Source organism: Penicillium nucicola (genome assembly GCF_028828085.1).
Source record: "Penicillium nucicola strain IBT 29836 chromosome Unknown utg000006l, whole genome shotgun sequence".
Lineage (NCBI taxonomy): Eukaryota > Fungi > Ascomycota > Eurotiomycetes > Eurotiales > Aspergillaceae > Penicillium > Penicillium nucicola.
This window is the reverse complement of record NW_026643130.1, coordinates 774,237-801,804: the sequence shown is the minus strand read 5'-3', so window position 1 is coordinate 801,804 and position 27,568 is coordinate 774,237. Positions and strand designations below refer to the sequence as shown.

General features: G+C 51.1%; 13 protein-coding genes across 13 annotated transcripts; 4 read left to right on the top strand and 9 right to left on the bottom strand.

Moving 5' to 3' along the window:
* Positions 1 to 345: 345 nt before the first annotated feature.
* Positions 346 to 2,161, top strand: N7511_006309 (sugar porter family MFS transporter; the record flags this gene model as incomplete). The annotated part of the gene is made up of 2 exons (XM_057128686.1): positions 346 to 646; positions 708 to 2,161. 2 exons carry the CDS (start codon positions 346 to 348, stop codon positions 2,159 to 2,161), a joined length of 1,755 nt encoding a protein of 584 aa, XP_056983242.1.
* Positions 2,162 to 2,600: 439 nt separating this feature from the next.
* On the bottom strand, positions 2,601 to 3,629 carry atfB (bZIP transcription factor atfB; the record flags this gene model as incomplete). The annotated part of the gene is made up of 1 exon (XM_057128685.1): positions 2,601 to 3,629. The coding sequence occupies one exon, from the start codon at positions 3,627 to 3,629 to the stop codon at positions 2,601 to 2,603; it is 1,029 nt and encodes a 342-aa protein (XP_056983241.1).
* Positions 3,630 to 4,016: 387 nt separating this feature from the next.
* On the bottom strand, positions 4,017 to 6,144 carry N7511_006307 (uncharacterized protein; the record flags this gene model as incomplete). The annotated part of the gene is made up of 3 exons (XM_057128684.1): positions 4,017 to 4,699; positions 4,750 to 5,052; positions 5,103 to 6,144. The coding sequence occupies 3 exons, from the start codon at positions 6,142 to 6,144 to the stop codon at positions 4,017 to 4,019; spliced, it is 2,028 nt and encodes a 675-aa protein (XP_056983240.1).
* A 319-nt stretch (positions 6,145 to 6,463) lies between these two features.
* On the bottom strand, positions 6,464 to 7,814 carry snf4 (AMP-activated serine/threonine-protein kinase regulatory subunit SNF4; the record flags this gene model as incomplete). The annotated part of the gene is made up of 5 exons (XM_057128683.1): positions 6,464 to 6,646; positions 6,697 to 7,163; positions 7,287 to 7,466; positions 7,612 to 7,711; positions 7,770 to 7,814. 5 exons carry the CDS (start codon positions 7,812 to 7,814, stop codon positions 6,464 to 6,466), a joined length of 975 nt encoding a protein of 324 aa, XP_056983239.1.
* Positions 7,815 to 8,185: 371 nt separating this feature from the next.
* N7511_006305 (uncharacterized protein) lies at positions 8,186 to 9,457 on the bottom strand (the record flags this gene model as incomplete). Its single annotated transcript, XM_057128682.1, has 3 exons — positions 8,186 to 8,321; positions 8,391 to 9,086; positions 9,159 to 9,457. 3 exons carry the CDS (start codon positions 9,455 to 9,457, stop codon positions 8,186 to 8,188), a joined length of 1,131 nt encoding a protein of 376 aa, XP_056983238.1.
* A 487-nt stretch (positions 9,458 to 9,944) lies between these two features.
* On the bottom strand, positions 9,945 to 11,987 carry N7511_006304 (uncharacterized protein; the record flags this gene model as incomplete). The annotated part of the gene is made up of 1 exon (XM_057128681.1): positions 9,945 to 11,987. The coding sequence occupies one exon, from the start codon at positions 11,985 to 11,987 to the stop codon at positions 9,945 to 9,947; it is 2,043 nt and encodes a 680-aa protein (XP_056983237.1).
* Positions 11,988 to 13,115: 1,128 nt separating this feature from the next.
* mdv1 (uncharacterized protein) lies at positions 13,116 to 15,300 on the bottom strand (the record flags this gene model as incomplete). Its single annotated transcript, XM_057128680.1, has 5 exons — positions 13,116 to 13,391; positions 13,448 to 14,244; positions 14,295 to 14,498; positions 14,550 to 15,138; positions 15,217 to 15,300. 5 exons carry the CDS (start codon positions 15,298 to 15,300, stop codon positions 13,116 to 13,118), a joined length of 1,950 nt encoding a protein of 649 aa, XP_056983236.1.
* Positions 15,301 to 15,825: 525 nt separating this feature from the next.
* N7511_006302 (chorismate mutase ARO7) lies at positions 15,826 to 16,818 on the top strand (the record flags this gene model as incomplete). The annotated part of the gene is made up of 3 exons (XM_057128679.1): positions 15,826 to 15,896; positions 16,031 to 16,682; positions 16,741 to 16,818. The coding sequence occupies 3 exons, from the start codon at positions 15,826 to 15,828 to the stop codon at positions 16,816 to 16,818; spliced, it is 801 nt and encodes a 266-aa protein (XP_056983235.1).
* A 201-nt stretch (positions 16,819 to 17,019) lies between these two features.
* N7511_006301 (protein-transporting protein BCP1) lies at positions 17,020 to 17,983 on the bottom strand (the record flags this gene model as incomplete). The annotated part of the gene is made up of 3 exons (XM_057128678.1): positions 17,020 to 17,565; positions 17,616 to 17,852; positions 17,912 to 17,983. The coding sequence occupies 3 exons, from the start codon at positions 17,981 to 17,983 to the stop codon at positions 17,020 to 17,022; spliced, it is 855 nt and encodes a 284-aa protein (XP_056983234.1).
* Positions 17,984 to 18,996: 1,013 nt separating this feature from the next.
* N7511_006300 (uncharacterized protein) lies at positions 18,997 to 19,746 on the bottom strand (the record flags this gene model as incomplete). Its single annotated transcript, XM_057128677.1, has 1 exon — positions 18,997 to 19,746. The coding sequence occupies one exon, from the start codon at positions 19,744 to 19,746 to the stop codon at positions 18,997 to 18,999; it is 750 nt and encodes a 249-aa protein (XP_056983233.1).
* A 2,018-nt stretch (positions 19,747 to 21,764) lies between these two features.
* On the top strand, positions 21,765 to 22,187 carry N7511_006299 (uncharacterized protein; the record flags this gene model as incomplete). The annotated part of the gene is made up of 2 exons (XM_057128676.1): positions 21,765 to 22,022; positions 22,086 to 22,187. 2 exons carry the CDS (start codon positions 21,765 to 21,767, stop codon positions 22,185 to 22,187), a joined length of 360 nt encoding a protein of 119 aa, XP_056983232.1.
* Positions 22,188 to 22,750: 563 nt separating this feature from the next.
* N7511_006298 (alpha-mannosyltransferase) lies at positions 22,751 to 24,241 on the bottom strand (the record flags this gene model as incomplete). Its single annotated transcript, XM_057128675.1, has 1 exon — positions 22,751 to 24,241. The coding sequence occupies one exon, from the start codon at positions 24,239 to 24,241 to the stop codon at positions 22,751 to 22,753; it is 1,491 nt and encodes a 496-aa protein (XP_056983231.1).
* Positions 24,242 to 25,006: 765 nt separating this feature from the next.
* Positions 25,007 to 27,403, top strand: N7511_006297 (Zn(II)2Cys6 transcription factor; the record flags this gene model as incomplete). Its single annotated transcript, XM_057128674.1, has 1 exon — positions 25,007 to 27,403. One exon carries the CDS (start codon positions 25,007 to 25,009, stop codon positions 27,401 to 27,403), a length of 2,397 nt encoding a protein of 798 aa, XP_056983230.1.
* Between the last annotated feature and the right edge of the window lie 165 nt (positions 27,404 to 27,568).

Below are 27,568 nucleotides of genomic sequence, written 5' to 3'. Positions count from 1 at the left end.
GAAAAGAATGAGGGGTCACACCAGACATGAGGGGCATGCACGACTATATTCACATCGGCAAAAACAAAGCAGCCGAAGCTCCCCAGCATCAACACTGCCTGTCGGCCATCGGCAAAGAATGTGGGGGAAGGTCCACATCTGATAAGAAATCCAATGGAAGTCGGCCAACTCCACAATCGAAGCTCTGATGCAAAACGTTGCATCGATGGCACAATCTCCACGTGAGCTGGTCGGCAATCGGCAGTCATGACATAATCAGTTGCAGATCCGGAGAGCTTCATCTCCTACGCATATACTCAAGCCAAGTATTCAAGGTTTATATATATATATATTCATGTTACTACAATGCCTCCATTAATAGCTCCCTTTCCTTCCTCCTCAGCTCCTCCATCCATCTCAACCCAGTATTCAACCTGGTACTCAAACCTCTACACTCGGTGGATCCCAACCTCCATAACCAAACGACGCTATAGCAAGCTCCCCCAATACCCAGATCAAGCCCAATCTCCACAACCAAGCACATCCTCACTCTCCAACCCCACAATGAAAGCAACTCGCTTCTCAAAAGCCCGATGGCGAACCTACTGGCTAGCCCTAGTCCTCTGCTGCGGCGGAGCTCTATTTGGTTATGATTCCGGAGTAATAGGTTAGTACTACCCAATCACCATACACCCATCATCCATCCCAATACTAACCAGAGTTCCCAGGCGGGGTGCTCACATTCCCATCCTTCGAAGCAAGCTTCAACATAACCAAGTCCCAAAAAACAAGCATAAGCGCCATAGCAGTGGGAATCCAACAAGCCGGCGCCTTCGCCGGCTGCTTTCTCATCTGGCCAATAACAAACAGGCTCGGCAGACGCTCTGCAATGATGATTTGCTCGGCTGTCTTTTGCATAGGTGTTGTTCTCGAAGTCATCGACACCCACTCGCTATCGGCCTTTTATGTCGGCAGGGTAATCTGTGGCTTGGGCGTTGGTGGGTCTGCGACTGTGATACCCATCTACATGTCAGAAATGAGTCCCAAGGAGATCCGGGGGCAGTTGGGGAGTTGTTATCAGCTTACTTATACTATTGGCATTCTTGTAAGTTATTGGATTGATTATGGGGTGAAGGAGATGGAGTCTACGGCGAGACAGTGGCAATTGCCTATCGGGCTGCAGCTTGTTCCTGGTTTCTTGATGGGTGTTGGGGTGTTGAGTCTGGGTGAGAGTGTGCGGTGGTTGCTGGCTGCAGGTCGGGAGGAGGAGGCTTGGAGGAGTCTTGTTTGGATTCGGGCTGGAGAGGGGGAGGATGTTGTTGGGGAGTTTGAGGATATGAGACGCGGTCTGGAAGAGGAAAGACATGCTACTGCTGGGTTCAGGCTGAGGGAGTTGCTTGAGTGGAACAATTTGCATCGGTTGCTTATTGGTGGTGGGCTGTTCCTTGCGCAGCAGTCGACTGGATCGACTGCGTTGGCGTATTTCGGGCCTCAGTTTTTCGCTATCCTTGTTGGAGATGGGGATCGTACGCTCTTACTGACTGGCATCTTTGGTGCGGTCAAGGTTGTTGCTTGTTCAATCTTTGTGGTCTTCTTGTCTGATCGCTTTGGAAGAAGGCCGCTACTAATTAACGGTGCTGCCTTTATGGCTATTTGCATGATCGCTACTGCTGCGGTCATCAAGGCTTATCCGCAGCCTGGGAATGGGACTGTCACATCTTCGGGAATTGCGACTGTTGCTTTGATATACCTGGACATCATCGCTTACAACTTCAGCTGGGGGCCGCTGCCTTGGCCGTGCACAAGTGAGATCTTTCCCACGCGCATTCGGGAGCCGGGGGTTGCATTCGGCGTGGGATCGCAGTGGCTGTTCAACTTTGTTTGGAGTTTCTCGACGCCATATATCCAAGCGGGCCTTGGATGGGGCACATTCCTGCTGTTTGGTTTGTTAGATGCGTTCATTGCCATTGGAACATTCTTCTTCCTGAAAGAGACTGCTGGCAAGTCCCTGGAAGAGATCAACGACATGTTTGATGGAATTGATCCCGATGCCGAGCATGGATGGAAAGGAGTCACAGTCGAGGGCTCTGCCCTTGATAATGCTGATACATACCAAGATGCGCAGACTGGTATCGATACCAAGTCGATTCAATCCAAAAGTCGGTCTAGACATGTCGAATAGGCCGCTGGACAGCCTTGATTTCACACTTGTGATATATGCACTATTCGTTCATACCCTGCTCAAGAATATCAGGATACCACACCAAGGGAACATTCCCATCGAACGGTCATGTTATTCATAGAAGATATGTATTCTCAGGCTCAAGGCTAACAAAGCCCAGCCATCACGAATAAACAGCTAGAAACGAAGGAACAGAACAAAGCATAGCTCCAAATCCAAAACGTCATCCACACAAGCGAATGTAAGGGAAAACTCCAGACACCCTCCAGCCAGCACACTGGATCGCAATACAACTAAACCCACGTCAAGCCAATAATTCCAAGAAAACCAAGCTACAACGCCCTCCATTCCATCCACACTCCATCCCATCCATAATCCAAGTACCCGCATTACCTCCACATAAAAGTCATACCCATAGACAAATTAACAAAGCACCCCCCTAAACATTAACATTAATCAAATCATCAAAGCTCTCCTCAGCCGAAAAGGCAAACGACCCCTCAGAAACAAGCGAAGCCTCCGAATCTCTCCGCATCTGCTGCTCAAAAGCCTCCGCGGCCGCCTGAGCAGCAGGCTCCAACTGCAAAGGATCATCAAAGCCAAACGACAACGCCGCCTGCCCAGACTGCGCCGCAGAAACCGGCACCGCAATGGCCGCCGCAATAGCCGCCGTAGTCGTCGCCGCCGCAACAACCGGCTCAAGCGACGACACGGACGAAGTCTCCGGCAAGGCCAGCGCCGAGTCGGGCAGCGTAGCGGCAGCAGCGACGGCGGCCGTGGAGGGCTCTTTATCGCCTTCGGTGATCTTCTTCAGCATGTGCGCGAGATGCATCTTGATGGGTTCGTCGCCGCACTGGGAGTGTTTCAGGACTTCGTTTTTCAGCCCTAGGATCTCGGAGCGCAGGCGCGCGATCTCGGTCATCAGCGCTTGGTGTTTCTCGCTTTGGTGCTTGTAGCGGTATTCCAGTTGCTGGGTGTGTTCTTTCTTCTTTTGTCGGCATTTGCTTGCGGCTAGACGGTTGCGCTCGAGGAATTTGGCGCGTTTGGCGCTGTCCATTGGTTCGCCGTCGTCTAGATCTAGTTCAGGGCTCAGACTTGCGGCTGCCGCTGTGTATTCGCGGACTCGGCGGCGCTTGGAGGCGCAGACGCTGGCGCTGCCATCCAGACTCATGCTCATCGTCATGTCTAGGACGGAGAGGGAGTGGGGGAGGTGATGGGTGGATTGGTGTTCGTCGTATGGTGGGGGGGTTGGTTGGCCATTGCGGACTTGGGCGTTTTTGAGATCGCGCTCCAATGCAGAGTGGGCAAAGGCTGCCGACTCGACTTTGCTTGGGTCCCAGGTTGCGTGTGTTACTGGCGAAACGGAGCCGAGGCCCCAGAGCTGTTCCTCGTCGGGGGCTGGCAGTAGCAGGTCGCCCGCAAAAGGGAGGGCTAGATGGGTATCCGTGAGGCCTATGAGATTCGACATGATGGTGATGAAGAGTAAAGAGGAACGAGATTGGGTTTCTTGCCCTAGAAGCGAATAACCCTAAACCAGCAACCGAGTTGGTCTCTTCCACGTCCGGTGCCTGAAGCTGTAGAAGAATCCGCGGTTGACTTGGAAGGAGCCACGGTCGGACAAGAATTCCGGCCAGCAGATCCGAAGTGGGACAAAGAAAGGATGAGAAGAGAGAGGAAGTTCCATTCTAACAAATACAAGAGGAATAATCAACTAACAGCTAACGAATGGAAGGTCCAACGGGATCTCATGCCGGTCCCCATCTCACCGAAGTATAACAATTCCGGGAGCTTCTAGAATACATAGTTCACCAACCCTGTGTCCCATGTCTTCTGTTTTCTGTCTTTTGTCTTGCGATTAATGTTGGTGACGCTCTCCCTTGGCCCACTCTCGCAACAGGCGATTCACATAATACCAATGATCCATCAACAGTTTGGCCACCCGCTGTTCCTCGATCTCCTGTTCCACGATATGCACTGGCACGCCGTCTTGGTTCTCTTGCCCCTTGGCTCCGAGGAGCAGCGGTCCAAACACCCGCTCTAGACCAAGATCCGTCGCCACTGTCCGGACCTCAGTCCCGGGTTTAGGCTCCGGCACACGAGTCAGCTTGGTGAGTAACCCAAACACGGCGCAGATTAGCTCACGCTCCATCTCATCAGTCAACGCAATCACCGCAAGAGCAATCAGCTGTACCCGGATCGCAGTACGGGGACCCAGCATGGACAGACAGTCCGGCACATGAAGATTATCAACGGGTTGTGGGATGGTTGCAAGGTTGATGTGGCTCAAAGTCTGGTACAGTCGGACGCTCCCGAGGATCCCGTAGTGCAGACCCGCCAACAAAGCTTTCAGGGTCCAGGCCACACTCAACACCGGCGCAGAATCATGATTCAGATGAGGCATCGACACTATGCGCATGGTCATGGAGATCTTGGCCTCCTCCTTCTCAGCAGACAGCACCTGGGAAGCAAAATTGTCATATAGGCGAGTGGCAGCCTTCACATCACCTGCGTTGGTGAAAATGCCCGGCATATTTGCACCTGCAGGAACCCGTTAGCTCAGTCATGACGTAGAAGAGCACGTCACAAACCATATTTATGCAGAAACATCACTGGGGCTACAATGCAGGCAGGCAGCTGCAAAGGAAACGGAGCCAAATCAGCCAACATGAGAAATGAATGACCACCGAGACGGGCCAAAGTTTCCACCGATCGACCATACAAGGAAGTCATGGGAACGGGGCGACGGAGCACGGCAAAGGTCTTCACTCGTCGCAGTTTGCGCTCCTGGGGGCCTGCATCAGCTACCAGACCGGAGCGGACCTTGCGAACCCGATTCATCAATCGGAAACCACGTCGACCGTTGCCTGATCCCTCATTAAGAGGAATTTCAGCTATCGAATGAGTTAGTGGCAGCTCATACCAAAGCAAGAAAACAACATACGCAAACCACCCTCAGGTTCCGGAAGCACCTTGGGCATAGGGATATCAAAGCGAACGATCAACTTGTTCAAGATGACAGCGGCTTTCGACGGCTCAAACTGACAAGGCTCTCTCATCCAGGTCAAATTGTTGATCATGGGGCCAAAGCCAGGTCTCTGAGGAATTGGAGCAGGCGCAATCTTGTCATGTTCCTCAAGAATAGGATCAAGGGAGCTTTCAGAGGCTTTCGAATGCTCCCGACTCCGATCATGGCGCTTGGAAGACGATGGCTGTCCCAGCTGAGGCTCAGTACTCTTTCCATCCGAGAACGGGTTGGATCCCTCCCGAATATGAGTACCATCCTCGGGGTGGTACATGAGTCCTGACCATGACCACTCATCTGAAGAAACCGTGGTCGGAGTTGGAATAAGGTCAGGGCCGGTAGTGTGTCGACAAATGGTGTCTTCGGTTTGGCTCGATTCCTGCGACTCAGTGCTCTGGGTGCTGACCTTCCGCTCGCCCTCTCCGACAACTTGAGGGTTATCATCAAAACGAACTAACTTTGGAGGGCTTTCCTGAGCTAGAGAGACTTGTGCTTGCTCCAGAGGATTGGAAGCTGGGTCTGCGTTGCCCGAAACACTGGGTTCAGTGCTGTCAGGTACAATGGGCTCGGTGTTGTCAGTTTGGACTCCAACAGACTGGAATGGGCCCTCGGCAGGATCCTCGTCATGCGAATGGCTCGAACGAAATCTTGCAACAATCCTCTTCAATCGCTTTGTGCCATACTTGGGCCGCAGGGGAGTATGCTCAGGCTCCAGAGGAGCCGGCGGAGAGTCATCAGTCCGTTCACCGACAGAAGTAACGGAAGTGGCTGGAGGGGGCTTCGATCCACTAGTCAGAACATTCAAGTCTTTGACTGGGGATTCATCGGGGCGAGTTTCCTGTGAAAGGGTCTCAGGCTTGGGCTTCAGCGGATCGTTATCAGAGGTTCGGCGCTGCGCACGCGAGCGATTGTCTGGGTTATCAGATCGAGATGACCTGAACACAGTACGAAAACGACGCATGATTAGGCAACGAACAAAAGGTAAACGATACGAGAGACGGGAACAAGATGAAGTAAGTCGGGGGAAGAGCCCTGGAAAGCACCGGGGCAGGTTGCGTTAGGGTCTGCGTCGAGGAAGGCGCACGTTGGGAAGTTACGTTGACTACAAGCATTCACAGAGTTCAAATCGTCAAGTCTATATTCCGACAAACATTTTAGAGACCATGTCATTACCTCTCTGTACATTCGTAACGCCCAAAATCAAAACATGGCCTCGCCGGGCCTGTTTGAGGGAAGCTCAACAAAGAAAACGCCGGATCCATGCAAGGCTGATGTCTAGATCATGCTTCTTCATTCTCTCCTTCTAGGAGAATGTAGTGCAGGATATCGCTCAGGGTCAGCACACCCTTGAGCTTGAAGTGCTCATCAACAACGACCAGACGGTGGACGCGGGACTTGCGAATAGTATCGAAAATAGTATCCAGTCCATCGTTTAGAGAGCAAGTGTAAATGCCAGGGAAGCCCTGCTTATAGTCAGTATCAATGGACATATCAAATTGTGTATACCACTTACCGGAGAACGTTTCTTCAGTGCTTCTCCCACAGTCAGACTCAAATCGTCATAAACACCACCCTTAATCAAGGTAATAACATCAACCGACTCGAAGACATTGTACACCACACCCTCTGAGTTTACAATTGGCACGCTGGATATACTGCGCTCGACCAGGATGTGGATGACATCAATGACGGGTGTATCCATCGAAGCCGTAGCAACATTATCATACGAACCAAGCAGCAGTTCCCCCAACGGCCGGCGTAGCTGCTGAGTATCAGGCACGTTAACAGCAACAAACTTCAAGATACGATATTGCGTGATGACACTGAGAACGTGGGGCCGCTCGGTCTGACTATCGCTGGTGACTAGAGGGATACGACGGGCGCGCGACTCAAGCATGCGCCGGCACGCTTCGTACAGCGGACGCTCGGGGTCGATTGAAATGGTTTCTGGGGGTGCAACGCCGAGTGCCTTTTCAACTTCTGTTGGGTCTTGTTAGCTGCGGGGGTTCTAACGAGGGGTAGACTGGCACTCGGACTGAACCGTGCTGGGACTGGCGCTGGGACTGGCACTGGCACTGGTATTGGAGTTGAAGATCTACGTACCTCGCAGACTGTCCAGGCGGAATTGATCGATTTGGTTCAGCGCCGCCGGGTTCTGGAAATAGTATTGGATCACATTGATGTAGTCGGAGGTGGTTAGGAGTCCGGCGAACTTGGACGCCTTCGAGTCCCACAATGGTGCTGAGACAATGCCTGTGTCGCCCGAGTCCGGGTCCAGGTTAGCTAGGGGATTCGGTCATTGCGCGGATGGAATTCTGGAGGGGAATCTCGAGAATCGAGAGGGGATGCAGTGACGTGGAGGTAGTGACGTGGAGAGGGAAGGGTTTCGAGGTTGAAGACGTGCCATTTTGAATCAAAATGTTGAGACTCTCTTTCACCGAGAGCGAGGTATCGAAGATGATGAGTCGGAAACTGAGGGGCAGCACATCGTAACTATTGCGGGCTTTGAGGAAGTCGCGAATGGCACGCTGAAAGGTTGAAAGGTATTAGTCGGGGAAAAAGCAAGGTTAAGAATGAGACACTGACCAGGCCCTGTCGCTCTTCCCGGTCGATTGCTCTCTCAGAGGCCATTGGAGGTTGTGTACGAGGTTGGCTGCACGAAAAGGCGCGTGACCAGAGAGGTGAAGGTGGTGTCCGCCTTGGGTGGGGGAACCATCCAAGTTATAGCTTCCTCTCTACTCCCCCCCATATCACTTTCTATATTTCCTGCATTGCCTGCATTTCTACCGGTCTCATTTGTCTCTTCTTTGCAGGTCCCTGCGCTGCATGGATACGAACTAGGAAGTTGGTTTTCTCATCTACTCACCGTCATCCCTGCTGACCTCGATGGCTGCCCACCGCCATAGGTCGACTATGCTATGGTGCATGATCTACGGGTTGACACCTATAGACACAGGCACTCATGGCCGGACATACCCCGATGGAATTCTTTCTTTTGCATCTCAACTGAATCTGTCGCAAGCCGCCGACTTCCGAATATAAACTGCAATATCCGAGAACAGCGTCGTATCCGGCCCAAACTCGTGAATATCATACTCCTCGAGCATCTTTCTCACCCGAGGCGAGTCAGGATCAGTTCTATTCACAAAGAAAAAAAAAGTTAGAAAAGAAAAAAAAAAAAAAACATGCACAGCAGACAATACTCACAAGCTCCCCTCCTCCTTGGTGATATAATTCTTCTCGGTAACTCGACACCAAATAAAAATCGCTGGCCGAGCAAGGTCCGCAAGGATCTCCTTGACCGGTACATTCGGCGCAATAGAAAGCACCACAGACTGCTCATCGACTTCTAACCATGCGCGCGGATCATCAATGACTTCAAGTCCAGCTTTCGTTAATATCCCCTTGTCAATGGCAGTGTACCACGGGTCCTGCACATAGGATGCAATGCCTCCACTCCCACTCCCACTCCCAGCAGACCCCCTGTTTCGTTCAAACAACCAATCCTTGATAGTAAGTTGGAGCGCATGCTGCGACGCACTCCGCCTGCAATGGTAGGTCTTCTCATCGCCCTGGCCTTTATCCAGGTAGGACATCGAGCCAAGCGCAAAGCCCACAATCTTGTCGATCTGATGGTCTTTCGCGAAGGTCGACAGCAGCTTCCGAAAGTCATAGCACGTCTGACTATCTTTCCATTCTTGCATGCATTGCTCGAAATGCTGCGCTGAAACCTCCGGCTCGACGGTCGGGTATGGAGGGAGCAGTTCCTTCGTCTCTGGGTGGATGAGGTGTGTCCGCTGGCAGACCTGGAGGGAACAGTAGATCTGGGAATTCGTGTGCTCGCTCCATCGGAGACAGCTCAGCATTCCTGCGCGCGTTTCGTATCTGATTTCGAGTTCTTTGCTGGAGGTACGTATACGTAGTTAGTTGGGACAGGTAGGATATACTGGATGGCATTGAATTGAATCGCCTTACTATACATAGAAACATCTCTCATCGTTCTTGTCGAAATGGTGTTTGATTTGTCCAGTGTAAGCCTCGAGCTCGACTTCGTCGCCGTTGAGATCTATAGTGGTGATTTTATCGCCGTATTCCGAGTTTCGTTGGCACTGCGCCCAAAGGTCACGGATGGCCTTTTTCGTGAAGAAAAGCTTTCCCGAATCATAGAGTTTGTGGATATGCGCTTCTGCTTCTTCGAGTGTTGGTCTCTCGCGAGGTTTGACCCATTCAGCATGGAGCATTTGAACATGTGGTCCTTTCTGCGTAATGGGCATTGTGAACAGCGTATGAGGAGAAGCGATTATAGCAAACTCAAAACTGTTACTGTTGCAAGATAACTTATAGCCATGTTGGAACTAAATCTTAAGCTATCCAAAGGTACCTTGCCGCGGTGACAGTCACACAGCCTCGGTCTGGTTGGCCCCCAACCTGCATGTATGTGCTGGCACAAAGTCCAAGGCGGCTACGAAGGGAGGGAGATATTGGTTGGAAGAGCGCTGCGCTCGTGCTGGGCTTGCATAAAATCATGGCTATCATATGATATGGACTCCAAGCGATAAATAAAGAAGTACAAATAAAAGAAGCACTAAACCAGGAAGAAGAAAACACCGAAAACACCACCGCAGCCATGCAAGGTATCATCGCAAAGCACATTTTTCAAATTCCGGATGGGTAGAAAGAGCCAGTCGTCGCTTTGGAGGGACTAAAAGAGCAAGAGTTGTAAGGATGATAATCCCAATTGAAACAAATTGTGCGCTGGGTTTATTGGTGGCCGTGTAACTTGAATCGGTAGAGGCAGGTATGGTCTGCCCCCCAATTGGAAGCTATACGAAACACAATCTTGTCCACGCGGATGCCTTGAATGTCGATGACTGTCTGGATGGGGAATGCCTGGGTATATGCGTCATTGTGTATGTCGTATTTCATTTTGCCAATGCGATAGAAATTTGGTCCAAGCACAGAGTCATCGGAGTAAGCGCTGGGGTGTTCTTTGGGATCGCCCCGGCCAATAGATTCCATCAGCAATTCGTGGAGTGAGCCGAGTCCTGAAAGACCCAAGCTTCCTACGCTTTGATCCCGGGAGTTTGGAGGCTCGGTCGGAATCGGTGGCAATGGTCCATTCGAAGGGGCCATAGCCCAAAAACGAGGAAGCATCCCGGTAGCTTGAGGCATTGGTTCCATAATTGGAGGCCTGGCAGGGCTTACTTCATATCGAGCCCATACCTCTATCTCCCGGGGTGCAGCCTTGATGTCGAGAGAAGCGCCCGCGGGTATGTGTTCAACGACAAGTGACTCTGGAACGATTTTGTGACCAAGTAAAACAGACAATTGGGTTCCATTCTGAATGGGACTGCACCAGCAGTCACCCGCGTCTTCCCACGCTGAGAGGGCAGCTCTTGGTGGTTGTGGTGTTCGGAGTTCTGCATGGACTGGAGTGAATGACTTGACCCAGTTCCATGACCGCATAGCCCAGTGCGCCCTATTACCAAAGGTTGGGGAAGTATTGAACGGGTCGATGAGGGTTCCAGTTGATAGTGCCAAAAAGTTCACTTGGTGAACGGGGTTTCGATGCGGGCCAGAGTCCGTGATGTATGTAGGAGCGGCGTTGCGATATTTAGAATTCTCTGACTTGACAGAGCTCATCTCACTTGATAACGAGGACATATCAGAATTCATCCTGGAGATCTGGTGGCGAAGGCCATTAAGGAGTGTAGGGTCCGACATATTGCCAGAGTAGTCCAGGAGGTCGTCCGCTGGAAACAAGCGTGATTGAAGCTTGCCTGGGAGACCGCTGGAGAAAGCAAGCACAAGGCCCACGGCAAAAAGCAAAATAGACATTGCTCGGTTCCAATTGATTCGGTATCCCGCAAGGCTCTCAAAGTAACTTCGCCATCGACGTAGCAAACCTTCCCTAAGTTCAACAAAGGATTGAGTACTCGCAACAGACACTGAGCGAATATATCCAGGAATTACTGTTCGCGCGGGAGCAGTGAAGCCATCAGCGCCAGAATTAAACGACGCGGCCACAGACGCACGCTCCGATGGATCCTCGTCTTCCTCCGGAACAATATACAGACCAGAGGGGCGTCGAGGCGGAGCTGTAATATTATTTCCACGGTGTCCTGGTCTCGTCCTTTGAAGTTCATCCTCATTGATATCACGTTCCAGATTCCAAGACCGCTCAGAAGCATTGTCAACTGAGCTGTGACGGTCAAGCGAGCTACGCGTCACATTATCACGATTAGGAGACCCAGCCCGGTGCATCGGTGATGGATAGAGCGGAGAATTCGGGTTTGATAGCTGAGATAGACGGCGCTGTGTTGGAGGTTCAACATCGGGACTGGGCTCTGAAGAGACGGCACGTTTAACTGGAGGTGTGGGGGTCTTGTCCGAGCCTGTAGGTGACATTGTGGCATGCTGGAGGGCGTCCTGAAGCTGTGTTTGATCGGGTGTTGGCGCACGCTTTGGGGCAGCCTTCGGGCGCGGAGTCGCCTTCGGTTTTGGTGTCTCCTTTGGTTTCGGAGCAGCTTTTGTGGTCTTTGCAGCGGCCTTTTTGGCGCGCACCTGGGCCTTCTCAACATTGGCATCAACTGCTGCGGCCAGATCCTTGATGCCTATATTGGCTTGCACCACGTTATGCCGAGGCATGCTTGTTGTAGTAGGAGCGCCATAATTCCATGATTGTCCGACTGGAATACTAGGTAGGTATTGCTCAGGTGCTGTATCGAGGTATGCCTCTGGAAACTCGGGGACGCGCCGCTGAGGGGCCCCATCAGCCTTGCGCGTGGCGCGTTTCGGTGTCATTTGCTCATGTAACTGTAATCCGATTCGAAAGGTGGGGTTCGTTCCTGGGTCGCGCTCGTCTAGTATCTGTCGAGGTATGTTAGCTCATGCCGAGGAGCAAGCAAGGACGAAGTATCAGCGAGAGGTTCCAATCTGTCGAGTAGACAGACTGCGGGGAAGAGGCAAGTAAAACAGGGCAATGGAGGCTGGAGTATTGGTTCAATTGGATGTGGTAGAAGAGTTTCCATCTATTGGGTATCTCATCTAGTGTTTGATCTCGGAGAGAGAAGGTAGACTCAAATCAGCGCATCGATGCCTGTCGACAAATACGACACGAAGAGGTAATCGCACCAGGGCCAATGGTTGCAGGGGGACCAAAGCAGAGCAGAGTAACAAAGCAGGCAATTGTCCTCACTTACCGGAATCCAGGCATAGACAGTGGAATCTCAAGTCCGCGCAGTGTAGAAGTCGGAGGGTTGTAGATCGCGGGTCCGCAAGACGCGCAGACGCGACAGAACGTGAATCGCAACCGAGCAGATCCTACGAGCTCAGGCAGCTGTTACGATGTAACAGACAGCTTCGCAAGCTAGCTCAAAGTTCTGCAGGGAGGAGTTGATATCGAAATCCGGGGAGGGAGCGAGGAGTGGAAGAAAATGGTAGTAGGGGTGGAGCGTGAAAGATCGCCGATGAAGAATCCCCAACTCAATACCAACCTGGAAGTAATGTATTGCAACACATCTGCCAGAATGGATCATGTTCTCCCTTTGTATCTAAAACTGTTCTTTAATTAGATATACTGGCAGGCAGGGGTTCGTTTCCTCTTTGTGATATAGCTCTTTGTTACTCGAGAGACACCTCGAACTACATTGAAGGGTCTGGTACTGACTTATATCATGACCCTACAGTCTAGAACAAGCCGTTGATTACTGAAATCGGGGGTTCAGATATGAAAGAAGTACATGAAAATTTTCATGCTGTATACAGAACAACCAATGTCATGGTCCTGCCACTCCAGATATGCCCCCATCGCTACTAAGACACAAGGGGATGGATACTATACAACGGGTGCGAGGGGAAAGGGGCGAAAGCAAGTGCAAGGAAGAGGAAGCCCCAGGCATTTATGCGGCCTCTATATGGCATACATCGCATCTAGCAAGTCCAGGCAGCCATGGTGCCGTCTTTGCGGCCCTCCACGAGGTAGCCGTCCTTAAGGCGAACCCGCTCGACGGTTGCGGGGAATGGTCCTTCATCGTCGATGCCAACACCTGGACCGCAGTCCCAGTGGTTGCCATCGGCCTTGTCGTAGACCTTGACCACGTTCTCTCCGGCGGCAGCCACGATGCGTTTTGAGTCGAACATCATGCTGGTAACAGGCTTGTCGTAGGCATAAGCATCGTAGATGGATCCCATACGCAGATCCCAAATCTATGAGCCAGTTAGAACAGATGTATAAGAAAGTCTTCGGTACTATGGAAACTTACCCGAATACTGCGGTCAAGACTGCCCGTGATCAGATGCATATCGTCAAATTGCAGGCAAGTCACTGGTCCGGTATGGCCTACAAGACTGCGGTGAACGTGTCCACTGCGCAAATCCCAAAGGCGAACCATTCCATCGGCTGTACCGCATGCCAGCGCAGCGTCAAAGCACTGTACTGCACCGACAAAGTCTGCAGAGGCATCGGGCATACGGCCCGATGGTCGCCAGTCAGACTCGCCCGATATCGTCGAGGATGCCTGGGCCGCTGCCCACAGAACATCCAATGTTTGCACGCAACGTCCTTTGACCAGGTCCCATTGTCGGAGGGTTTTATCTGCGGAACCCGAAATGAGGGTATTACCGCGGAAGTGAAGTGCAGTCACCTCGTCCACGTGTGCCTCTAACGAGAAGACGTTGCAATCCTCGAGGTTAGAGGATGGCGGTGCCGTCATGTTTTCTTCTTGGTCACGCTCGTGCTTGTTGAGACGTCCGTCCCGTGTCGCGGGTCGAGCACGGCTCAGATCCCACAGTTTGACTGACGCATCCATCGATCCCGTTGCCACGATGTTGTCCTCTACCTGTAAGCATCGAACCGAGGCGTGGTGACCTTCCAAGAAACCAGAGCATCGACCGACGTTCATATCCCAAACTCGGACCGTGTCATCTAGTGCGGCGCTGACCATTGTGCCGAAAGGATAGTCAAAGTCGATGGCCGTAACCATATCTGTATGCGCTTCTATCTCCTTGATTAAAGACCCTGGAGCAAAGTGTTCGTGTAGAATGGGCATGGACCGTTTCCCTGGGATCTGTCAGCTACAGTTCGCGCCAAAACGTAGATTAGTTGCATACTTTGTGAACGGTGCCGTAAGCTCTTTGGTGAAGGTGAGGGCAATTTTTCATATATCGACTCTGACATGAACGAAGCCTCCATAGCTGGATCGCCTGATGACCCGGTCGATTCATCCTGCTCTTCAGACTGCGGTGTCGCTGCAACTGGTGTGTCCTGGGAATCCTCGTCTTGGAAATCCTCGAGCTTCACATCGATTTCGGTCACTATTCCGAGTCAGCTCCATCGCCCATACAAACATCCTGAAGGAGACCCACGTTCATGCTCCAATGCGGCCTCGTCCATTTCTAAGCCGGCCAAACGATCCAAAACAATTTTGCGCATCTTGTGCAAATTGGCAACCTTGTTATCGATTTCATGAATCTCCGCGCTGCACATGTTCTTGCGAATACCCATCAAGTCCAACTTGCGACTCAGCGATTTCCGCTGGTCCTTCAACCCGGCCGGGCCAGCTGACAAGGACCCGCCTCTTTCGCTGTCCTTGAGCATTTTGGAGCTCCGCCTCCGGTGTCGTTTCTTCCCAGGTTCATCTTCGGGGACAGAGGCCTTAAAGCCTTGGAAAAGGGAATAGGAGCTGCTGTCTTCTGGAATGTTGGCGAGAAGATCGTCTGGGAGGGAGGAGAGGGCACGCGACTGAATCTCAGTAGTCGAAAGCTTCGATCGCATAAGGTCGGTCGCGGTTGTTTGAGTTAGCGAGAACACCTTGCGCTGCGCCGCCGGTCGCTGCAGCTCGCGGTGGATGTCGGTCATGGCATTGTGAAAGTGAGTGTTGTTCTGTTCACCCGGTCCCATCAAGTGGCCTGCCGTTGTGGTGACCTTTCGTCCGAATGCTTCAAGATGACGAGTCTGCAATGGCAGATCCAAACCAGTCAGCTGGCAGCCTTGGTGTGGGGGATGTCATTGAAGCGCAGGGAAAAAGCCTACCGTCACGCCGGTGCCCAGAATGCCATCGCCCTCGACAATGTCTGACAGGCCCGATGGGGAGTCGTCTCGGCGCTGGTTTTCCATGTAGTGAGTGGGCTCCAAGACCCATGCGATTTGGCAGAGAGAAGTTTGGGGGGGTTGGTGATGAGCAGGAGACTTGGGAAGCTCGAGTTACCGCGTTCGCCGGGTATTGCCGTATGGTACTTTTACGCTCTGAAACCAGCCTTGATTTCAACTTCACCAACACAACGGATGAGTGGCACTATTAGAATCTCTGCAAGGATCTTTAGCTCAAGTCTATTCGGCCTTGGCTCGCCCTTTGTGTACTTATGGCGATATGCCCCTCATACTAGTAACCAGATGGAATAGATCTACCAGATACATCGAACTCGGAACTATAACGTTTTTCTTTAAGTTACATGGTTTTCTTTGGTCACCTGTTCTCTAAAACCCTACAGGATGCAAACTAAGCAGGTTGCACAATCAGGCTTCAGCTCGATCTGGGTTACAAGGCGAATTATCTAAGGGGGCTGAACGAGTGGACTCCGTACTAAACTTCGCAGTCCCGCAGATCGACTCTCTCCTTTTACAACGCCGCAAAACCCAGCCATGGATACCGCCATTGATCTCTCCGATGCCTCCAAGGCATTGGACCTTGCCAACATTCGCTTCCAGCTGATGTGAGCTCCCCCTTCCATCGCTTCATCGGAATTCAAGCCTCCTCAGATCTTCCCCGCGCCCCACCCTGCAGAAACCGATCCCTGCAATATATATGAGTTACCACGGAGCAGTCTGCTAATACACCGGTTTCTAGCCGCCTGGAGGACACAATCACTTTCCATCTGATCGAGCGAGTTCAATTCCCCGTCAACAAGACCGTCTACGTCTCCGGCGGCGTGAAGATCCCCAACAGCGAGTTCAGTCTGCTGGACTACCTGCTCCGCGAACAGGAACGGATACAATCCCGCGTCCGCCGCTTCCAATCCCCAGACGAATATGCCTTCTTCCCCGACGTGCTGGAAGAACCCATCTTGCAGCCCCTGAAGTACCCCCACATCCTGCACGAGAACGACGTTTGCGTCAACGACATCATTAAGAAGCGCTACATCGACGAGATCCTACCAGCTGTCTGCCCCAAATACTGCCGTGAGGACCGCGGTGAGACGCAGGAGAACTACGGCTCGGCTGCTACCTGTGATGTTTCCTGTTTGCAGGCGTTGTCGCGTCGGATTCATTTTGGAAAGTTCGTTGCTGAGTCCAAGTTCCAGAAGGATCCCGAGACTTTTGTGCGTCTGATTAAGGCAGAGGATCGCGCTGGTATTGATGCTGCTATTACCAATGCTGCTGTTGAGTTGAAGGTTCTTGAGCGTCTTGCGCTTAAAGCTAAGACTTACGGCACTGATCCCGCTTTCCCCGATGAGAAGGATCAGAAGATCAACAGTGACGCTGTAGTTGCTATGTACAAGGTGAGAGATTTCTCTAGTCCCCTTTGCATGGATGAATTGCTGACTTATGCTTCTACAGGAATGTGTCATCCCCTTGACCAAGGTTGTGGAGGTCGAGTACCTCATGCAGCGTCTCAAGGGAACACAATGGGAGTAACTTAACGAGGAACTGGTCATGAAGTTACGATGCCAATATTTGCCTTAGATTTTCCATAGTTACGAAGATTATGTGGCGGGTAAAACGCCAGCCAGAGCCAATATAGACAACGTAAAAGCGCAAGATAAATCTAGCACCAAATATGTTTTCATAAGCTGGACATAAAATTTTATGACACTAACGGTCATGGTATAAGGTAGTCTAAGACAGGTACTCAGTAACAGCCTTGACCATAGGCTCGAACTTGGCCGCCTCAATGAGCATCAAGCTACCATTGGTGCGGATACCAAGCTCCTGGAATGCACGCTTGGAGTCGGCATGTCCATCGTCAGACTTGTGGGTGTACTCCACGGAGCCGGAGCAGAGAGCATGACGCTCCAGGATCTCGTCCTCGGGGTGGAAGAAGAAGCGCTCGGACTTCTCGCCATCCTTCTTCTTCTTCTTTTGCGGCCGGGACTCCTCTTGGTCAAGCTTAGACTCAATCTCCTGGTAGTTCTTGGAGAGAATCAGGTAGTGTGAGAACGAGTAAGGCTCCTTGTCCTCAATCGCCCAGGCGATCTCTTCCTGGAGCATGTTGTACATGGGCGGGACGGTCTCGGAAGGCATGTTGATCAGGCGCTCGGTGAGAATGAGGCCGATAGGAGGGATTGGGTTCTGGGAGAGGAGCTCATTGGCTGCTGACAGAGAGGGATTGGCAGCAGTCTTGGTCTTAAGGTACTTGATGATGTCTTGGATGACGGGTTTATCCTGTAATTGTAAGTAGGCATAAGGTTGCGGGAGAAAGACAATTCACATACCTTGTGTTCCTGGAGATTAAGAATTGACAGGAAGGCATAGGGATCGGACTCGTTTCCATCGACCTTGACCGTCGATCCGAGTGTAGGCTGCGAGAGGATCAAATCCGCTAGCTCAGACATATTGAAAATCTGGGCGTCATTGTCAAACAACTGGCGCAAGAGGTTCTTCAGGCCGTGGAAATCGACAGCTGGCTGCGGGTCGAACCATTCGAAGTCAACATTGACCATGTCAATGTCCTGTTGTCGTCATTCTTGTTAGCAATGCTCGAAGTCTAGTGGGATCTAGACTGGCTGACCTCGTCCGAACCGTCATCCTCTGGCTCAGTACCTCCCATAGGGACATCGCCGAGATCCTTCCGTTTGACCATATTGAATATTGTTGAGTAGTTGAGTAAAGGTGAGGTTCGAAGTCGCCCCGCGCTCGGCCGCTTGCGAACTTTTTTCCTTATCGGCTCTTATCAGCCACAACCCTAATTGCTTGTATATCAGAGCTTGGCTGTGAAGCTTTCTGTTCAAAGACGTTCGGAAATGGCTTCAAAGAAGGCTTATGCTCTTGATATCATTGGTTTAGCTCAGTCTAGTTTAATCCAACAAATCTTTCTTCACGCAACCACCCTGCCTGTTGTACACTGTACGTCATCTAAGATGGATGTGAGCGAATTACATTACTTAGTTAGCCTTATAATCACTTTAGATAACCGATGTCTAGGTCTAGGTCAAATATGCTATCAGATATATTGCACTTATCTCGTTTTGACAAAATGAACATGAGCTTTTAGTATAAGTTGAAGTCTCTCACACTAAGTCCCCTCGCAGGCTGCTCCCCGATTTGACAGCCCGTTCACCTGTCAGTTAGTAACCAGCAGGCCCTGTCTAGGGGTGTAACTAACATCAGCAGTGCGCAGTCCATGTCAAAGGCTGTTCACTGACGTGGTGAGGGGCATCGCCCGACAAACCCTGTCGAGGATCTTGAGCCATCCACCCCTCCCAGCGTACTAATATGCCGCTTACTCATGCCATTATTGACCAGCACTTGGACGGTCTGGCTGATGATCAAACCGCGACTGAGGCAGCTCCCATAATTTCCACCCATGTCTATTGCCTGACCTATTGATGGATTGTTTTCATGCTCTCTTCATGCGGTATCGACCTGTCTGTTACATCATGCTGCCATCGCAATGCTCCCATTTCATATTTTACCCTTGTAGCTCATTCAGTTTCCAGGTAAACACAGTGTGGGGGTAGTTCAAGAATTCCAAGTACCGGGGTTGTTGAAGCTTTACACAGCTCATCTCTTGAGATACATCAAATCTATAAAGAATGAAGTCCCCTTTGACCGCACGGCCACATCCGAGAAAATCTAGATCTAATTAAAGGCAACCTAAACATCATATTCAACAGCATCAACAGTGGGCACCTTATGAAGCTTGACATCAAAGAACTGTGCAACAAGCTGCACACAATCCCAAATAACCTCAACCTCCTCCTTTGGCACACCAATCCGTCGAGTCCCACGAATATGCCAATGCGTCTCCTTGGGCAGATTCTGACTCATGATACCCGGAAGAACAACCAGCTGCGTATCCATATCGTCAAGAATTATCCGATCCGACAAAAACAGCCCGTACGTAATCTCTTTCGACAGCCAAGAGAAGTCCCGATGAGCACTGAACAGATCTAGTGTGCCGGTCGTATTCCGCGCATACAGCTTCTGCATCCAGCCTGTGCCACGCTCGTGGTTTGCCTGGTCGCATTGCCAGCCTTCACGCGTGAAGGTATAATCCTTATCTTCGTCACGCTCGATCTCGGCAATGGAAAGAATTGCCTCGATGGGCTTACATACTCCAACGATTGGTACGCATTTGACGAGAGCCTCGCGCAGTCGCCGGATCAAGGCTTGTCGGGCTGCAGAGGTGGTGTATTGCTCTTGCTGGGTGAGATGGAGGTACAGCTGGTCTGCGCGCTCTGGATCAGGGCTTGCGGCCAGGGTAGAAATGGCTAGGATGTACCACTTGTCGCTGCCAAGCTTGGTCGTTTTGAAGCGGTTCTCGAGCTCGGTGAAGAGCGCGGAGAAGCGGGGTTGCACTTCTGTTGGGCTTGTTGGTGCTGCTGGGGTAGTTGAGGTGCTCATGGTGGCTATTTTGGGTGGCTGGTAGTTTTGTGGGATTGTGTATATCGAATGTCTTAGCGTTCGACTCGCTCGGAGTGGAATACGCGTGAACATTGTTTGGGGGGTTGATATTCACTCAATCGCATTTCTCTCCGATCACGGAGTGGGTCGTTACACATACGTTCTCAGCGCATGTTTGATGACGCAGCCGTTTATAGTGCTTGGGGTTTCTGCTTTTCAGGCACTGAGCGATATGGCTACAGTACTCTACAAAATGAAGCATTCAAGGGTTTTCAAATTGCGGCTACGTCAGGCATCTCCGGTTCACCGCTCTGAAATCATGTAAATAAGATGCGGTTTCCACTTTCAGTATCAAGTAGATAATTTATAATTGGTATTAACGGGCACATCTAGAGGACAGTTGCACATAGTTTTACCGAAAATCACTTTCTAAGATTCCAATGCGGCTAGTTTCATACTGTGAACGTTAGCATTCTAGTCAACACGGAGCTTGTCCCTAATTGACATAGCTAGACCGACCAGCATCCGTGAGGTACGAGCTAATCTCCTCATTTATCTTCCAAATCATGCTTTGACACACTGAGATGACACAGTGGACTCAAATACCCAGGTTTCAATCCCTTCAATATCAATCAACTGGCTGATACCTGTTCCAATGTATAAGTCCTTTGTCCTTCAGTCCAAGGACCTGTTTATAGAGCCTTTGGGGATATGTACACAAGCCGCAGCATGAGCAATATTCTAAATAGCATGCACGATCATTACTGGCCCCTCATTATAGTCTCAGTGATGCAGGCGGGCCAGGTCTGATAGAAAGTATCAAAGGGATAGTAGTAATCCAATTGAAGCATCCAGTTTCTATAAACACTGATAGCATTTCTGTGATAGCTCAAGACAATCTTTGTGGTCTTATTGAAAGGAACAAAGACTGAGGGTTGAAGGATGGGTCAGCGGTTCTTTGAAGTCTATTGAAGAGGTCAATCTTAACTTCCAATGTGCTCGAATTCAATAACCTGCGAGGCCTAATAAGATGTGAGCCTGACGCCTTAAGCAGTGTTGCTTTTTGATTGAATGCTAAAAACGTTCTTCGTTCAAGGAGACCGAATTGTCTTCATGTATCATTGCCACGTTGATTTATATATCTCAACTAAATTTTTTGGCTGATGCACACGATCAGCATCCAAAGACGTCAAAGTCCACCAGTTAGATGAAATTATACTATCTGAAATGTGTAAAATGTCTTTTCATACATTTACGCCAGCGGTTTAGAGATGGTGTCCATGCCATATCGTAGCCTTGGACGAACTGGGACCGGCCAAACAATTATCCGAGGTATGAACGAATCTTCGCGCCTTTGAATGCGAACGGACATGTTACCTACCGTGGGGCCTAAAATTTGACGTAGAGTCTGGTCCCTGATAAGACAGAAAGGATATAATTATACAATGTAGACATGCACCAAGGCTCATTACAGTGCCTGCAAGCAGAATAGTACAGTATGCAGGACCATCGTGACTGAACTCCCGGTCGAAAGTGCAAGTAAGAAACCACAGTGGCATTGAGTACCAATTAGCTCATTGAATTAGATCAACTTTACAGTATACTACAGTGCAAGCAATAATTCAACAACACACCAGATTGCCAGGTACATGTACATCAACGTCAGAAGAAGCCTCAGAAGACTAGGAAGTGGATACCTAACACGGTCCACAACTCAACGATGTCACCGATCACTTCCTTGATTACCAGTGATGCAAAGAAGAAAAGTAAAGAAGGGTCCAGAGCACACGCGATCAGAAAACTCGCAGGGTTAAAATTGTTGTCGCCATCTAACCTGGTCAACGCCCCACTATGATCTCAGTGACTCCAGCATGACATCACAAGAAATATCTCAACTATAAGATCCTGGGTTGAGCTCAAGTTTTTCATTCTCATCAATCACTCCCAAACAACTTCAATCACTCTTCTCTACAAACCACCAACTTTCTCCCCTCCTCTACCAACCACCACATATCAAAATGTCAGGCCAATCTTCCGTCGGAAACCGCGCCATCTACGAAGCCGGTGACCAGCGCAACCCCCCTGTCTCTGAGCTCCAGGAGCGTGCCCGCTACGCCGAGGGCCAGACACACTCTCACAAGAACCTTGATTCCAAGGATGGCCGCTCCATCGCCAACAAGCTTGCTTCCCAGGAGAACAAGTCGGATCCCTCGCACCACCACAACGGTGTCCAGAACGAGGAGGCTGAGCTGAGCAAGCAGGACCCTACCAAGCCTGTAAGTTAAATGATTCCATCTATTCTTCAGCCAAGTCAAGTGCAGTTGCTAACAGTCTCTCAGGCCAAGCTCCACGGCAACGCTCCCTCCAAGGGCGCTCAGATCGACGCTGAGCTCCAGGCTGAGGATGAGCAGCGCCTTCGCGAGAAGGGCATCAAGAAATAAATCATGTTATGATGTTATGATATAATAAAATACCAATCCGACTGGCTGGCCAGCTGGCTGGGTTGGTGGGGATGACTTTGTTGCATGATGTACGATATAATGATATCTGGTTATAACGTCTCTCAATGAATGAGTGACTATCGAATGAACACATTGAAAAAATAATTATTGAGTTTTTTGCGTAAATGCCTGTAGAGAAAGCTAGGACATGCTGGGAATATTTGTGCAGTGGGGGAAAAAAACATAAGTACTGTACATGGCTCAAACAACGTCATATTCTGCATTATCTGGTGAGATTTGGCACCACATGCGAAAATTCGTGATATCTCCACTAGATCACTGATATCTCCACTAGGTCACGTGTCAAACAATTTTGTTGATTCTCATGAGACTAGTGATCGGGAGTCAGTCTAGGTGTCACTCATGGCTTGTTTCTCCGATGGAGGCGAGGTGACGTGTGATGCAGGACAGTGTCCAGCCTAATCCCGACACCGGGTCGAGGAAAAAGATGAACAGACCAGGAAGCGGCCCGAAGCGTAGAATGCGGCACAATTGACTAGCGTTCAGCCATCAAGGGTGAACTTGGGATCGTCGTCATGCGGTCCAGCAAAGACATGGCCCCAATATTCCTCCACTCTCTCGCACAGGCCCAGTTTGTTCTCCCATGTCTTGAAGGCTGTCTCCAAATTACAGCTGACCCATTTGATCTCCTCCCAGTAGGCCTTTTCGACATCGTATCCGAACCTAGCAACGGTGTCCGGCGGTGCGGTCCAGGCTCGTCCATCTGAGCCATCTTCTTTTAGCGTGGGTGTTGTTTCCCATCCCATACCGAAGATCCGGTCTCCGGGGTTGAACTTGGGGTAGTTTGCGTGGATCCAGAAGATGTGTGGTGCAGGGGCCACTGCTTGGTCTTTTACACGCCACTTATCTTGTTGCGTCAGGGTAAAGTCCTCGCGGGGATCTGACTGAGCCATTGCTGATCCAGACAAGCCATCAGCAGTGGCGTGTCCGATGGCCTGCACCCTCTCGCTGACAGTATAGAAAGGTGCGCCAAGCGCCGAGGCAGCTTGGATAAAAGTTTCCTTGTCGCCCTCACCAGGACCACCTTGAGTTAATAGGCGGAAGTAGTGTGACGGCCCGTAGAAATTGTAATAGGCAGCCAATAGGAGTGGCAGCAAATGTGTTTTCTTCGAGACCAAGAAAGCCCCTGTTTCTGACGACTGGCGGACAGCCATGGATGGCGCCTCCTGTCGTGAGATCCTGTAGTATAGCGGGGATGCGGAGGAGGCCCAAAAGTCGGGCCAGGTCACTAAACCGTTAGTTTTGAATGGCTCGGAGTCGAGTAAGTCCTCTGGTTTGCCAAGGGGGAAACAGTCGGCGTCCATCCAGACAATCTCCTCAAAGGATGAGAACAGCACCGCAAAGATCTTGAGTTGATAGTGCTCGATGATGTTCTTGCCCACAACATCCGCCAATACCAAGCATCGCGCATCCAGGGTTGGCAGCACTTCGTTGCAAACGCGTTTCTCGTGCTCGCTGGCATCCTTCATATAGAGTTCGACTGGAAGTGTGGATCCCGCGCGGCGAAGCATTCGCAGCGAGGACACAAACACGGGGAGGTATGTCGCACCAGCAGTAGATACCAACCCTCGCTTTCCTGGGGTATGAATAGGCTTCAATTCCTTGTCGGAGGTTTTGATATCTTGAATGAAGCTCGCATGAGCTTCTTCCATCTTCCGCTCATCTTCCTCGCTCAGAGCCGTCAGGTCGGGCCTTTTTAATTCCTTTTCTGGCTCGAAATGCTGTGCCTGCACATCGCCAAGTTTATCCGGAGAAGGGCAGTTAGGGTTGTGTCGTTCGAAAATCGGCCGAAGCACTTTCCAAAAGTCTTTTTGGCGTTCCGTGAGGGGGACCTCGAAGGCTGTATTCGGAACTAGGGAGACGGTAGAGGATGCGGTGGTCGGGGTCCAATAGAAGTAAACCGTACAGACCAGGATCACTGATAGCATGGCCAGGACGAGGGACCTTGCCCTCCCAGGGCGGAACGCACCCATTGTCAATGACGCCAATGTTCGACTCGGAAAGTTTGCGCTTTGGTCCAGGGGGGGGGGGGGGGGGTTCAGGAGCGGCGCACGGCCACAGTCAAGACCACGATACTGTTGGGTTGTCAACGGGTGGAAACTGGGTACAGACCGTATAGACTAGAGCTATACAGAGTACCTGACGCACAAAGACCGGGAGGTTGTTGGAGAGTGTGGCGTTCTCCGAGAGCGGGAGAGGATTGGTCCACAGGCTTGGCGGGTCATATTTAGTTTACGAAGATTCTATGGATGATCGCAATAGAAGATCGAACGTGGAAGATCGAACATAGCACATAGCACATCGCAACAGTCAGTTCTATCAGATCAGTAACAACAAATGACCGAACCATATCAGACAAGACTCTGAAACATCATAGCCGAGGCAAGCGTGCAGGGGCCAATAATTGAGATGCGCGATTAATTCATGATCACCGAGTGGAACCAAACAGGAGAGAAATCATTTGCGAACGCCCTGGTCTTGCTAGAGGCGCGGATCATCCTCCACCGGGCAGATCCCATATCCACCAACCCCCAGCACTCTTCTTTTCTTCTTCAGTTCTTCTTTTCTCCCCCCCCCAGATTCTCATTCCACTACCATTTGGACCCCCGACCCCGACCTTACAAATCTCCGTTTCATCGACCGCCCCCCGCAACTTTGAAGCGCCCTCAATTTTCGATCGGGCCTTCGCGGTCTCAACAGATGGACCCCCGTGCGGGCAACCAGATCTTCCGTTCACGATGCCCTCCGATAATCCAGATTCTCGGCCTCGAGAACCGGCACCCAAGAGCAAAGCTCGCAAGACCGATCCGAATGCCCCCGTCCGAAAGCGCCGCAAGAGAACCGTCGTAAGCGGGGCCCCCGACGACTGCTTCGCCTGCTCCAAACGAGGAGCCCGATGTGATCGACGCAGACCATACTGTTCTCAGTGTCTCGAACTGGGTCGCGAATGTTCCGGGTACAAGACGACGTTGACATGGGGCGTGGGAGTCGCAAGCCGAGGCAAGCTCCGCGGACAGAAGCTGCCGGTGATGGAATCGGAAGAGCAAGTGAGACCGGCAAAACCTCAATCCAAGGCCTCAAATAGCAGTGGTCCGTCTTCTTCACTACGGGCTCCTTTTAATCCTTCTGTTCCGGTGCCTCCGGTCACTGGTCCGGGACTTTCATCCTTCGACGCTGGGTCCACCAATGTCAAATTGGAAAGTCCGCCGCCCATGATACCGGGATTTGATATGCCATGGACGATGGATATGCCAGATCCTCAGTCGTGGTCTAATACGGCTGCTTCGACGCCCAAGATTTCAGGACTTCCATTACCATCCCGGCCTTTGGTGCCAAATACTACCCAATGCATGACCCCAGATTCAACATTGCAGTATGCTCCTATATTGAGCCCAACTGCCAGCTTTAATTCACCAGTATGGCCTACTGCAATGCCATTATCATATCAGCCCGTCACTCCGCCATACTCGCAAGACGCTGACGAAGAGGATGTCAAAAGAGATCCTAATTACCATATGCTTTGGAATGCCGCACATTCCCCGTCACTGTCTCACCTCCTTTTGGCGCGATCCGTGGGGAAGACACCTCGTCTTCGTTATCTTATCAGCTACTATGCGGAAGTTATTGCTCCCATGATTGTTGCTTTTGACAGCCCATCAAACCCCTTTCGCACACATGTCATCCGATTGGCCGTAGAGAGTGAAGCTTTACAAGAAGCAATTGCAACGCTGGCTACAAGTAACTTGCGACAACGGCGAGAGCATAACCATCGTTCCACCGAGAGAACATTACCGGCACGAATGGCATCGATGGCTCACCGTGCCCTCACCGACGAAGACTTTCAAGATCGCTATGGGATCTCGGTTCCGGAAGGATATCAGAGGGAAGAAAATCACCATCGAGGGATGGCTGTCAAGGCTTTGAACGCCGATTTGGCTGACCCTCGTCGAAGACTGTCAGATTCAGTGCTAGCCACGCTTTTGATGCTCTGTTTGTTCCACGGTTGTGATACTGGCGTTGCTGAATTCCGAACGCAATTTGCAGGAGTAACAAGACTCTTAGCGATCCGGATGCGCCATTCGCGCGTATTATCAGATGATCTCAAATGGTTCATCCGCATGTTCTCATGGTTCGACACACTTACTGCTACCACGAATGACCGTGATGTACAGCTTCGCGGTACATGCTTGGATATTAGTTCGCAGACTGATGGAGAATGGGGCTTGGAGAATCTGGCTGGTTGTGATGGTCGTCTATTCAAATTGATCTCTCAGCTGGGTCGCTTGAATCTTCTCAGCCAAGATCAAACTCCTAACCTGTCCCGTCCAAATGATGCTACTGTCTCCACTGCCTCGCTTCCTCCTTCTATGCTATACCCAGGGTGGGAAACGGTCACACCAGATCCTATAACTGGCTCCATGTCGCTTCCTGACTGCGGATTCTCCCTCCCTACCCCGCCGCAGAGCAGCGAACAGTCCCGTCGGCCATCTTCTCCAGAATTCTGGACCGAATGGTATTCACTTCGACAGCGACTTGAATCCTGGCGATTCGACCCACCCGCTGAACCATCTGGTTTCCCTTCACCCACGCTGTCTGCAGCGAACATGTCATGGACCTCTACACACTACCCCATGCCACGGACCTCCACATCTATGTACCAAGTGGCGCCCGAGAATCTCCAAGATGTCTTCCAGATCTCGGAGTGTTTCCGCCACGCCGCGCTTCTATACTGTGAACGCCTAGCAGAGCCAACTCTCCCATCACGGCATGGACGTATCCAGCACCTCGTCCAACTGGCCATGCACTGTCTTTATACCGTGCAGTCCGATGTATACCTTCTCTGGCCATTATTTATTGTGGGATCGGAGTGTGTCGAGGAGACTCACCGCTCGATCATCCGAAATCGCTGCAAGGATATCTCCAAAGATTCCGGCTTCGTCAACAATCTATCATGCCTAGAACTCTTAGAACGGATCTGGGCTGAGTATTCTGATGAATCCTCGTATCCTGTTTATCCAAGCGACTTCGGACCCCCACCTCCGCTGGCTGGAGGTCGGGCACCTACTTCGCAAGCCTTCCGATGGTCCCAGGTCATGCAGGCCAAGCGGGGCGGCGGAGAATACATGGTGGCATAGATCCCTTTTGCTTTTTTCCATCTCTTTTTCTATATTAATCCAACCCGGGCTATACGGTAAGCTCGCGGTCTCTAGCTGTTCAGCATCCAGGAGTCGCTTTCTTTATTTTCCCAGGACCAGCGATTTGGGTTTCATTGATACCATTCACATACTGGCTCTCTTTTG